The sequence below is a fragment of the Artemia sp. Qi Xiang Cuo genome, chromosome 8 (assembly GCF_049724085.1).
Source record: "Artemia sp. Qi Xiang Cuo chromosome 8, ASM4972408v1, whole genome shotgun sequence".
In the NCBI taxonomy this organism is placed as follows: Eukaryota; Metazoa; Arthropoda; class Branchiopoda; order Anostraca; family Artemiidae; genus Artemia; species Artemia sp. Qi Xiang Cuo.
In genome coordinates this window covers 45,606,429-45,620,097 of record NC_142801.1, presented here as the reverse complement: position 1 = coordinate 45,620,097, position 13,669 = coordinate 45,606,429, and the positions used below count along the sequence as shown (strand labels likewise).

The 13,669-nt window shown below is 34.1% G+C and overlaps 1 protein-coding gene across 2 annotated transcripts in view; it reads right to left on the bottom strand.

The window, feature by feature from the left end:
- capu (formin protein cappuccino) overlaps positions 1–13,669 on the bottom strand; it is a 380,358-nt gene that overhangs the window by 20,488 nt on the left and 346,201 nt on the right. For both annotated transcript variants that reach the window (XM_089093489.1, XM_089093490.1), the window contains 3 exons: positions 9,964–10,043; positions 5,475–5,604; positions 88–282 (listed from right to left, as the gene is read on the bottom strand). In XM_089093489.1, coding sequence (XP_088949615.1) covers positions 88–282; positions 5,475–5,604; positions 9,964–10,043 — 405 coding nt within the window. The remainder of the gene's footprint in view (positions 1–87; positions 283–5,474; positions 5,605–9,963; positions 10,044–13,669) is intronic.

Below are 13,669 nucleotides of genomic sequence, written 5' to 3'. Positions count from 1 at the left end.
AAAAAGATGGAATTTCAACCCATACGAAGCAGAGGAGTACATTTCGATTCCCACACTTACTAAAAGCCCTTATACAAAAAAATTTACCTGCATATACGTTGCCACAACAAAGTGCAGAAGCGTGGAAGCATTATCACGACTTTTTACATCTTTTAACTTTGGCAGAATATCAAGGGAGAAACCGTCAGCTTGGCCACGCTGAACATTTCCACCATTCATGTAATTGCCAAGGGCCAAAATTATACCGAGCACACGTTTAACACCTTCGGAAGTGAATAAGATCTGGAATAAAGAATAAAATTAAAAAAGGTGCAGAACAGAACTAAAATCTCAGGACTGAAAAAATATACTTCCAGGACATATTTCCTCGTGCAGAAGTGTAAGATAATCTTTACGAGACGTTATTGTTACTCTAACGCGTTGAAAAACTTCCAATAGAGATACCCAGTGGGTGAGTAATAAGGACGTTAGAGCCTGAGCACCTAGGTGACAAAGCAAAGCTCATTATTATTACTGTAGTGCAGTGTTGCCGGCTGCTTGTTCTAAAGATGCGTCACCTAAAAGTGAAAATGCACCAAAGCTCCATCTTTCTAGTGAAAATACGCCGAATGAACGATTTGCCCACTCAAAAAATACGCCAAATCGGATAATGCCAAAATGGTACAAATGCGCCCCATATAGCCACTCTTCTGTAGTATTGTATTACCCAATGTTTTTATTTATTTATGTAAGGAGAAAGAAAAATGCAGCGGACGCTCTAAATTTGGTAAACTATACATTGGTTATCTCGAAAGAAGAAATACCACTTAATACCCACTATAAATCTCTGTTCTGTATGTAGATACACCATTGTGAAATGCCCATTAGTATCCATATAGGAAGAAGGAATTAGAACCTGATATTTAATTGAATTTGAGAGATGCATAAACTGTATTATCTTGTCAAAGCATTTGCCAAATACAGATAGACAGATAAAAAATGGCACCATGATTCTTCAGTTAGCTTAGGGTTAAGAAACATCAATGATACCATGTTAACAGACATAAATCACAATGATCGGAAAAGAAAATCTATTGAATGATTAAAGGAATTTTTTTAACAGCCGTGTACACAAGGATGTATTTGGGGGATAAATTTGCTTTCATATTTTGGACATAAGTAGCTGACATAGGCGAACAAAACTCTCAAGGATTTCAGAATTTGATGTTCGAGCTGATTCCTAAAAGTTTGACTCACCTGATTCAAAGATAGCTTCCAAGCAAAGTGATTGTTTACCATAGTTAGATTCTAGGAAATATATATTTTTATCTGTTGTTATTATAAATAAACCATTTTTTTTTTCTCCGCTACGCAATATAAAAAAAAATTGTACACATACAGAAACGGGCAAGGTATTTACTAGGGATAAACTTCCCAGTTGGGGATCTTACAAAGCACAATTTTAGGTACCATTTATAAAATATCCATATTCGTTGAGTCTGCACTTAAAGTTTCAAGTTAACTAAAAACTATATTCTATTTTATATTATACGACTCGCTTGTTTCTCTTTACCTGGTTTGAATCAACATTATTCGACATCTAGGTATAATTACTACGATTGCTATAAATTTCCGGCTGGTTCTTGTAAAAAAAAATCCCCTAATTGTAATTTCCCCCCTTGACAAACTTTGAACAATATAGGGTCCATGATATTATGTACTTTTATTATTGGCATAGGCTATTATAAATTATAATTATTATTGGTATGTAGAAACCTAACTAAATTAAGCCTGGCAGTCTAATGAATCAATTATCATGTTTACAGCAATAGCTTCAATCTAGTAAAGAGTGAACACTAGCCCAAAGTAATCGAAAATTAAAACACACATTTTTAGATAAATTTTCTAATTTATAAATATCACTATTTGAGCCTGATCCGGGAAAGGCAACTATGCTCCATGTTAAACTCAAAACACAAAGTAAAAGCGAAAACAAAACTATTGGAATGCTGAAAAAAGCTTCAAGTCCTTCGAAAACGGGGATAGATAGAAAGAAGTGAACGATTGAAACCATTGTGGTTGAAAATACTTAGTAAGAGGTTCTCAGCCCTCCGTACGAAAATCTGTCTTAAAAACTTGATAAAATAATATTTTAGCTTAGATGGCCCTGATGGGTCCCTTTTTCCCCCAACACTAGCAGGGGAGTAGAACACTGCTAAGGGGTGATTTAAAAGCTAATGCTCATTGCCACGTGCCTTTTATAAATTCCTCTAGCAATCACTAAACTAAATGCAATTAAAAAAAAAAAATATATGTCTGTTGTCATTTCCATGCTATAATTTATATAACGTTATGCTATATGAAGTCACGACATCAGTCCTAAATGTTGGAAGTATTTAGGGAGGAGGCAAGGGCAGGATGGTCCTTACAATAAGACGATGTGTGGAAGAATGGATAAGAGTGTGGGCGATGTGATGTACGAGTGTATGAGAGATGTCTGCATGTATGATATAATGAAAGATGTCAGACGAATGAGGAATGAATGTTTTGCAAGCGCTAGGAATTTAGGACGATTTCTCAGATTGGCATCGGAACACAGAAGTATATTTGTGTTGTCTTTTTATATTTATGTTATTTAATGCTTATGTTATATTTATCTGACGTTTATAAGTAAATTTTCTTTTTTGTTTTGTATTGCTATGGCCCTAGGGCTTTTATTGCAATAAAACTTACCTACTTACTTAAATCATGCTAAAATCCTAGTAAAAAATGAGAGTTTAGAAGAATGGTTGGCTCAACACTCGATTCCAGTTACAGCACTTATAGATTTCATAAAACAACTGAAGCTGATAAGAAATGGTAACAAAAAACTGAATGTGCATCAAACAATCAAACAGTTGGTGGTAACGCACTGTAAGTAAGGAGCGAATCGGCCCAATAGTAACCGAACATCTAAAAAACGGAAGTTTAATAACAGAAGAGAGGCTTTTTTTAATTAAGCCAATTAAGAATTGGCTTTTTGTCCTGATTCCAAGTAAATTATACTCATTAACTTTAATGTTACCCATCATAAGCTACAAAGCCTGTTAAAATTTGAGTGATTTTCAATAAAGGGAGGAAACACTCCCAAAAAGCCAAGAAATCTGAACGAAAATTGCCCCATCAGATTCAGCGCATCAGAGAATTCTACTGTAGGGGTTTCAAGCTCCCATCTGCAAAAATATAGAATTTTGCGGTTTTTGCCAGAGAAAAGATAACGGATACGTGTTTATTTTTTTTTTTTTTTTTTTTTTTTTTTTTTTTTTTCTTTGGTGGAGGGGGGATTTTTTGTGGGAGAAACATTCAGTTGGAGGGGTAGGATTTTCGCAGAAAATGTTCTACGAAGGGGGATTTCGGGCAGGATTTGAAAAACGATCAGAGAGTAAATAAAAAAAATAGGTCTTTTTTTAAATTAAGGTAAGTCAAGGAAAATCTCCAGGTGAAATTTTGCGCAAGAAATTTTTCATGGTAGGGGGAGGGGATTTTACACGGGAGGAACTTCCCATGGAGGAATTTCTTGAGGGGGGAATTTTTCATTGAGGGGTGAGGCGGATTTCATGGAATTATTTGAGAAATGAACAGAAATTAGATAAAAAAAAACGAGTTTTTTTCAACTGAAAGTAAGGAGTAACATTAAAACTTAAAACAAACAGAAATTACACTATATGTGAGGGGGCTGCCCCTTCCTCGACCCTCGCTCTTTACGCTAAAATCTGAAAATTCTTAAAAGATGCTTATAATTCGAATTCAACGGCCCTTGTGTTTGAACATTCGTAACCTTGTGTTTGAATTTTCGTAAAGAATTTTGAAAAAAAAAGTCCAACTTTAACGTAAAGAACAAGGGTTGAGGAATGGGCAGTCCCCCTCATATAAGGAGTAATTTCTGTTACTATTAACTGTTAATGTTGTTCCTTACTTTCAGTTGAATATAAAAGTTCTTTATTTTATTTAATTTGTCAATAATCAGCGAACCGTGCCAATTGTTACTTTCTATGAACAAAATACAAAATGTAGATGGCAAAGCAAGCTAGTTTATTGTGAACTCTATTTATAACTCTATAATGGTGTATGTGTGTGTCACTGTAGAGAAACATAAGTTTATCTACATTTATATTTCTCTCCAGCGGTATGTTTGAACTCTACTATGGGGTGTGCTGTGTGAGCTACGGTGCGCTGTCACACTTTTGACCGTCTCCCCGTCCCTTTGGAAGTCCATGATAACATTCTAGCAAATAGAAACAGGAATACCTGACAGGAATACCTGACAGGTATTCCTGTCTTTTCAGAGACAAGAATATCTGAAGAAGAATCATGATTTTCACAGTAAATAGCGAGATCAAAATTCATAGCATAAGGATGGTACAATCTTTTTTTTTTGTTTTTTTAGGAAAGTAACTAATTTAATGTGTGGGTGAGTAAATTCATCTAGTAGATAAAGGCTGAAAATTTTCCAAGCAGTTTTTGAGGATCAAACGTTGATTATCACGGATAGTAAGCATAGATACACAAACCTTGAATTTGGGGGAGAAATCGAAATTTTTATGGGGGCTGGTACGAAAGAAAGTCTTCAAAAAGCCCAACTATCCGTATTTTTCCGTCTAAAACAAGATTTTGGAGTGGCTCCTAAGCAGTCCATAGATTGGTCCTCTCTGGCCATTCCACCTTTGCCGAGGTATATGTAGGAATATTCATTAATCATATTCGTTTCAATATTCCTGTTGACATAAGTGATGAGAATAAGCTGTTGATCATCACTTCGATCTTGCCTGACAACTAAACTAATCCAAAATATGGAGATGCTGCGGTAGCATAGTGGATTGTTACTCTACTTGGCAATACGGGCGCCAGATTTGACTCCGGTGGCTACAAGGCTGGGAGACATACTTGCTGCCTAAGGGTCAGGACCTGCAATTCTGATTCGACACCCTGTGCACCGTCAATGGCTCTGGAGCGTCTTTATCATTTCCTTCTTTTTTTTTATTCCCACTGATTCCGTTGGAGGCTTTGCGAACCATTTAAATATAAGAAATGAAATATACCTATGCTCATTGGCAATTTCCTTTTTTTAAGAAGTTAAAAGCTATAGCACCTAAGAACTATTTTCTATATGCGTTAGCTTTGTTTCGCAAACAGTTCTAAGTTTGTTTTTTATATCTATGTAAAGTGCTAGTTAAACGAATCCATATGATAAATAAATAAAATCTAAATCACTAAACTATGCATAAATATTCTTTGACAAGACTGCCTTTCTATTAATGATAAAAACAAAACAAAACTATAGAATAACGGCAAACACTTTTAACTTAGACAGTTGAAAAATATATATTCTAGTAAAACCCAGTAATTACCGTGTATATTTTCTCGCTACCTTAACTGGCATTTTTACCATTCGTTACATACTTTTTATTTATACATAACTTAAATATATAAAAGAAAATATATATAAATAAACTTACATCACAAACAGATTGCATATTATCCAAGACTGACTGTATGATACTAATGCCTTCATTGAACTTGTCTTGGAACATAAGGCAGAACATCCTTTCTTCAAAATGGGCAATGCAAGAAAGGTCGTATAAAAACCTGCAATGGAAATATATAGCTGAACAACAAACGGAAACCTCTAGGAAATAACTGAGCATGTCAAATGGTAAACTTAAAACATACCCAAATGTAGTAGGCCTACAATTAGAAGCTGAGTAGCATAAGAAAAACAAACATACTAATACTCTGAGTAAGCTCTTATAACTAGATTTACACATTCTATCTGCTCATTCTTAAACAATATTTCCTTGTGGGCACGCGGGGTCAGCACCCTCCAATTCTCTTCCAGACGACGCCATTTCTCCTCCTCCAGTCAATCCCCTAAAATCAGCATAACTAAATTTTAGGTTGTGTTGACCTGTGATTACAGGCTCACCAACTTTACCGTAAACATAATCTGTTCCCAGCCACTGCGCGGAGGCGAACTGTATGTAAAGAGCGATCCATGCTAGTAGTAACAAAAACTCTGAAAACGGGACTTTTATAATTATATATACATCAAGATAATATGATTTTTCATGGTGATTTCAAATATATATGGTCTATTGAGTTTACAGCAATTCGTCAAAAGTCAAGAGTCTGAGAAAATTCGGTTGCTTTAGAAAAAGTAGGATATACCCTCATAAACGGGTAGCGATCTTGATGAAAATTACAATAGCTAATTCAGTATATCAGAGATCCCTGGTACAGAAATTTCAAGCTTATATCTAAAAAATTTGAAATTTTGTGTTTTTTCGAAAAGATTGGTCATAGACATGTTTTTGTCAGTTTTTGCCCCAGTGGTGATCACGTCTAACCAGGGGTCCAAGGATATCGGAAGGAAATTGAACGTTCTAATGACTTTTTCATGAAGAAAAGAGACCGCACAACATCGAAGTAGCGATTTCTGGCAGGTTTTGGCGCAAAAACAAAGAAAAAAGATTTTGTCACACAATAGGTTAAAATGCAATCAAGTGAAAATTATTACATAGCCAATGAATTCAGGATAATTGAAAATACAGAAAACCGCAATTTTGGTCCGCGGAGTGCCAAAATGTTATAGAGAAAAATTATAAGAACTATTGAAACAGTGTTTACATAACCTATTAGTCTTAGAGGTCATACTAGCAGGTGGTACAACACTTGTCCCCAAACATACATGCAGCCCATAAAAAATGAACAATATTATATACCATCCAAATCATATAACATATGTGCAGAGGGGATGAAAAATATCCTTTTATTGCGAAAACGATAATTTCTTATGAATATCCTGTTTTATTCTGAAATTCAAACACAAAACAATCCCTTTTTACCAAACATCTTTAGGGGAAATTTAAACTTTAATATAAAGAGCAGCGGTAGAGGGGGTACTAAGCCCTATTTATAATTAAAGTATGTAAACGAACTGAAACTACATAAATATATATATATATATATATATATATATATATATATATATATATATATATATATATATATATATATATATATATATATATATATATATATATATATATATATATATATATATATATATATATATATATATATATATATATATATATATATATATATATATATATATATATATATATATATATATATATATATATATATATATATATATATATATATATATATATATATATCTTGTCAAATCAGACAAGACCCAAAAAACGAAAATTTACAAGTGTCATAAATGACAATTCGTTTGAAGAAAAAAAAGTAAAGGGCATTGGCAAATTGTCTGAAGTAATGAAAATCTAAAATGAAGAAGTAAGAAAAGGGGGTTAGAAGATAAGCGACGGCAGAGTCAAAACATGCCAAAACTGAAAATGATAGTTATGATAATTGAGTTTCGGATTTTGACATGGATAAGGTCATCGGTGCTTACCATGCCTTTATTAAAAAATGAAACTTCGGCAATATGTATTTCATAATGACAAAAGACAAGCCAGGGCAAAAGTCAAAGTTCAACATTTTATGAAAGCTACAAGCAATGAAATACAATAAATAACGACATTAGAGTTTATAAGGACGTTAGCCAACAACCTGATACTGCATCAGCCTTCGGAGTTATGTTTTTCATAATGACAAAAGGAGTTTGGGGGAGGGGAACCTTCTCATATACAGATGAATTTCTGTTCGTTTCAACCTTCAACGTTAATTCAATTTTATTACTTACATTTGAAAAACTTGTACTTTTTATTAAATTTCAATAAGGAAAAATCTTTTATAGTTAGAAAATGGGCAGTTGCCTTTTTTTACAGGGAGAAGAAGTATTGCTATTATAAAAGAAATATGGCTAGTCATTTTAACTACCAGATATGGAGACTAGGGCGAGGTAACTTATTAGCTTATTAGTAAAAGTTTAGAGATATACAAATCGTAATTTACAAGTTTTCCTAATGGGGTTTGAAAGAAAAAGTGTACGGGCTAATGAATGGACTGAAAATAAACAGGTAAAATTTATGGTGGCAAACATACTAATTTATTGGCAATGAACAAGACGATATTAAATTTTTAATATTATTATACGACAAAATGAACTGAACTTATTTACTGCATATAAATGCTATGTTTATGGCAGAGTCGAAGACAGAGTTGTGTACACCTACAATGCATAAATTGGTCACGAGTATGAAAACGCCTGCACGCGATTCTAAAGAAAATGAGAAAGAGGGGAAGGGGAGATAAAACAGAGTTTTGTGGATATGCAGCTTCTTCATCCTAGAAAATTTGTGTCCCCCCCCCCAAAAAAAAAAATATCTGAAATCGTGTAAAGTTTCATTAAGCAGAAACTACACATCGTCAAGAAATCGTAATATTTCACGCCGATAACTCAGCTCTCGGTACACGCGTCAACTTTTGAAAGATTTTTTTGCCAGAAAAGCTAGGAATGCGTATGGTTTACTAGTTGCGTTAAAGTTTAAATTTAACCGCCGTATCTTGGCTAGCGTTTATAATGCATTTGCTGTTCCGCATGTACTTACCCTTGCACCATTTTGGTCTCTCCTTACTGCTTCAGATATTAGGGATATACGGAAGTGTTTCTACAAGTATGCGAAATATTTGCTAAGGCTGCCTCTCTGGAATAATAACAGCTCACTATCCTTGCGGTATGGAGTTGCAAGTTCAGCGTCCGTGGTACAAAAAAGAAATGAGAGGCGGATTATCGGAGGCAGATTATTGGTGAAAGCACCTCTGAAAATGTCCGTCTTTGATAATAGGTTTGTTCTTACATATAATTGCCCCTATTTGTAATTTTTTTCTTCTTGTCTGTTCTTCTCTGTTTTGGTTCTGTTTGTATTTGTCAGAATTTATTTGTTTCTTTTTTCATTTTCTTTCTTTATACTCCATCAGTGTTGTATTTTCCATTTATGATGGGCAATAAATTTATACATACATACATACATACATACATACATACACAGTAATTAAAATTTCGCTCAAAGCAGAAAATAAAATTGCAAACGAATATTACGAGATATATAGGTCATAGGGAGTGTCTTATGAAAGAAATTCTTGCATTTCAGCTTTTGCTAACGTAAACAACTATATACTGATACTACAATATGATATTTAGGAACCATGTATGGTATTACAACACATTGTATAATTTTTACTCAACAGACGAAGCAGTAGTAAAAATTTGGAGTATGTAAGATACTCGCGGATAATTTCAACAGAAAACGAGTATGAAATATATTCTATTGTACTAAAGAGGCTCCATTTTATTACAGAATTCACATTGTCATCAATTACGTAATAATATGCCAATAGTGTTGGCAATCATCGGTCGTTTTTTTTTATCTTCTTTATATAAAACAAAAAAACCTTTCCAGAAATCTCAATAGTGAGCTTACAGGGATTATTTCCTCTCACGAGGCCTTTCCAAATGGGATTGTCGGGAAACTTTTGATACGGATTCCTCTCTAACCATTTCCTGATTGAGAAAATAACCTTAAAGGAAGGACATAACATAAGTATGAAGATAACTGACGTAGTTTCTAAAAATACAAAGATATCTCGTTTTTATGGTAATGCTAAAGAAATTTGCCATAAATTTGTCTGAATTCCCCTAGAGTGTGTAACTTTGAGCCAGGTTCGAGCAGAATTGTGATGGTCCTAGGGGAAAATAAGTTTTTTACCTTTTCCTCTTCCTTCAATAAAATATATATGTATTTGGTTCTTATTCGAGCTCAAGCCAAACCCCTTAGAGCTCAGAGCCAAAGATAATTTTCATCCTCCTCCCCTCCCCCCGCCACTCTCTCATAAAATATACGTATGACCGGAACTGATTTCTGACATTGAGACAAACTAAACGAACGTTACAAAAGTAAAGGAAATACAGGAGACGGAGGAATGGAAAATCACGCAAAAAGGTTAAAATCAACAAAATAAAGGGATACTCACTGCTCAGGCTTATCTAATGGCACGTCAACCTGGGATTCTATATGAGCCTTTATCATTTGTAGCTCGTCATCCGTAGCTTGCTGAAAAAAGAAAATGAGGACAAACATCGATAGTAAAGCATTTGCTTACTCTGAGTGAAATAAATTGCTTACAAGTGTGAAATAAATCAGTTCAAAAAGAGAATAAAAACTAGATTTTTGCTTCTTTTTGGATGAAATAATAAAAAGTTAGGTGGAATTGGTAATCTTACGACTAACGAAATGATGCCGTTTTTCATTGCTTTCATAAAGACTAATAATTACCGTGGGTTTACTAATAAAACTTCAATAAATTTCCAGCTGGATGTGCTGTACACCTTTAAGGTCCCATCCTTAGCCACGCCCAACCCAAAAACTAGGTTACTACACATCACAGGACTTTTTAGTTAAGATTTATAACACGTATTTTAAATGCAAATTACCGAGCCTACCCTAACAATAGCTAATTTTTGACTGACATAAATATGGGTTCAAATTACATTTTTCTTAAATTCTAGGTTTTTCAGTTTTAAAAAAATGTCACTGTTTTAGTTAATATTGATACCATATTATTCACTAATAACAATTACTTTTAGAATACTACATTATCCGCAAGATAACACTAAAATATAAAGGGTACAATTATGTTGTTTTCTTTGGAATATTTTTAAGCTTTCTTACCAGGAGATGCCTATCATATGGCGCGTCCAGTTACAACAAAACGAAACCTACATCCAAATGTTTAAAAAATTCGTTATAAGGTTAACTAGACCCCGGCGCCGCGCCGATGAGGGAAGACCGGCGGCGGCGGGGCCAAAAAAAGCGCGCCACGCCGCGCCGCCGGGAGGACGCCGGCGGCGCGCCGTCGGTAAGATGTCGGCGGCACGCCGCCGGCGCGATCAATGTTGACCGCAAACATTAATGTTTTCATTAGTCTTTCTCAAATCACAGCTTAAATTTACAACAGATTCGAGTCTATTCATGAGTACAAAAATTCACAAGTCGCTGGCTGGAACTGGTCTTCTTCGTTATTCATCAAGAGAAATAGAAATCTGGTGGAAACGAAATGGCTGTGGCGTTTCAGAACCCTTGCATAATACGAGTAGTTGAAGTATCTATTAGCTATGTATTCTTAACATAAATAAATATCAAAATTAGTAGTTTTTTTCATCGAGCATTACTGCAAATAAACTTCAAATACCGTATCACAAAATTCATCAGTTATCTGGGTAAAAACTTTGAACTTAGAAGCTTAATTTTTTCATTATACCCTTTGTCTATATCTGTTTTGTCACCTTTAAAACAGTTGAAATGGGCGACTTTGATATTGATAGTTTTTTTTTTTTTTTTTGCTCTTTTGGATTCCTAATAAGCCTTCTTGTATTAAAAACGGGTTTTAATAACAATTAAAAAAAAATACATTTTAAAGTTTTTTTGGCTTCTTTATAGAATATATGGCATGTAGGCTAAGGCTGAACTGCTGCTTTTTCATTGCTTTTGGCTGCTCTTTTGGATGTTATTCATTTTTTTCTTTCGGGGATTCATTCCAAAATAAACTGATAAATACCTAATATCAGTCAAATTATAAACTGCATCTATAAGGAGTAAATTTATCAAATTGAAAAATACATGATGAACACTTCACATGAGAACATTTCAATTACAATGACACAAAAAACACTTAATAGTTTATTCGCTATGAAGAAAAATGAATTGCCAGCTATTTTCTTATGTAGAAAATAAAAAGCTCATCCGTTTTAAGTGTAATTAAATGAAATAATATGCAGACTGAAGTAGCTCCAGGAAGATGTTGAAATTTTCATCCTAGTTCGTCACTTTTAATCCAAGCAAAATGTTCCAAATGCTCACAAGAATTACCAAATTTAAGAAAGTCGCAACAATAAGTCACCTGTGGTCAAAATACTCAAAGACTCCTCTTTGATTCCCACCCAGACTCAAAGCTTCTGCTATGGTCATTTCCATAAAAATCTTCAAGGAGTTTCTTTTTTAAATAGCTTTCAAGCGTAGTTAGGCGTATTTAGACTTTTTTGCTTTTCTTCAAAGCTTTGAAAAAAGTGTTATAATACTCCAAATTTTACATTTGTGTATAGTTTTGGCAATCATTTGTGGGCTGATCGACTTTTTTAAGCCACTGTAGATACGTAAGAACGTTGCAACATCTAGTACCTTGAGGTCATAAGACTGTCAAAGACTCCTCCTTGAACCTCCCAAATTGAAAGCTTTTATTATGACCTGGTCTTTTAATGTAACTTGGGCACTGGACCAAAAGCGTCATTGTTACTCGAGCGCAACATTAGGTGGGGATGTCGATATCGCTTTCGTCACACCAATTAGTTTTAGTGTGAATCTACCTGGTACATATGAATGAATGTTTTCAAAGTAAACCCGTTTCATCAATAGGAAAAAAAACGGATTGGACGTTTCCCTTGGACGATATCGTCCTTCTGGACGATAAAACTATACAAGTGCTGTATCAAGTATAACTCACGAAAATCTTGTTAATTTTGTCAACTTTTCGGCATCCCTGCTTTCAATAAAAAAAAAATCAAGGTACTATCACTTAAATATAATAACTCCCTGTGCCCCCTTCTGGATACCATCTTGATAGGATACCGTCTCGGCTTTAAATAAAAAAAAAACTAACTTATTAGCACCCTTGCTTAAAAAAATTGAGATATTATCATTTAAATTTGATAGCTCAATACCCCCTCCCCCTCTAGATACCTTGATAGGATGCCGTCTCTGCTTTAAATTAAAAAAAATCAACTTTTTGGGATCCCTGCTTTCAATAAATAAAATTTCGAGCTATTATAATTTAAATATAATACCTCCCTACCCCCTCCCGCTAGATACCACGTTGATAGGATACCGCCTCAGCTTTCATTAGAAAAACAATTTAGTTGATAATTAACTATGTCACTATACAGTTCACAGTACCACGCAAAATAACGTTAAAAAGCTTAGTGTTCCTTGAAAAAAAAAAAGTGGGTCTAAGTAAATTGGTACAATGACAAGAACAAAAATGTCGAAAATATTCAAATATACCTGAAATTAATTTAAAACTGAGTGATAGATTCGACATGGTATTCCATAAGATCCAAAGAATCTAATTAAAAGGGAGCACACACAAAAGCCAAATAAGGCCAGTAGCCTACGAAAAATCGCAAAATACCCAAGAAAATGAACAAGTCCCAATGAGGGGGGGCCCTGGGTCTATCAAAATATTTCAATGGTTTCCCAGATATCATTTTTTTCTGTCTCCACTTTAAATGAAAAAAATAATTATCTTTTTGGCATCCCCGCTTTCAATAAAAAAAAATTAGGTATTATCATTTAAAAATGATAGCCCCCTATCCCCCCCCCCCTATAGGCAATAATTTACTATTTATTTATGATATGATATATGGCTAAATTTTGTCTCATCCGAAGGTTGTTTTTTTTTTGGGGGGGGGGGGGGGGTGGGGTAAAATTTTGCAGAAATAAGATTGTATTTTCTATCAGGCGTTCAATAATTGAGTATTAAAAATTAAGAAAATCTTATCTAAAAACAGCAAAAAAAAAATCTGCAAACTTACAATTCAGCTGTAGAAACAATCTGTCGGCTATGAATTTCAAAATCCAACAAAAGGCTGAAGCTGTACAGTAGTGAATGCGTTCAATAATTCTAT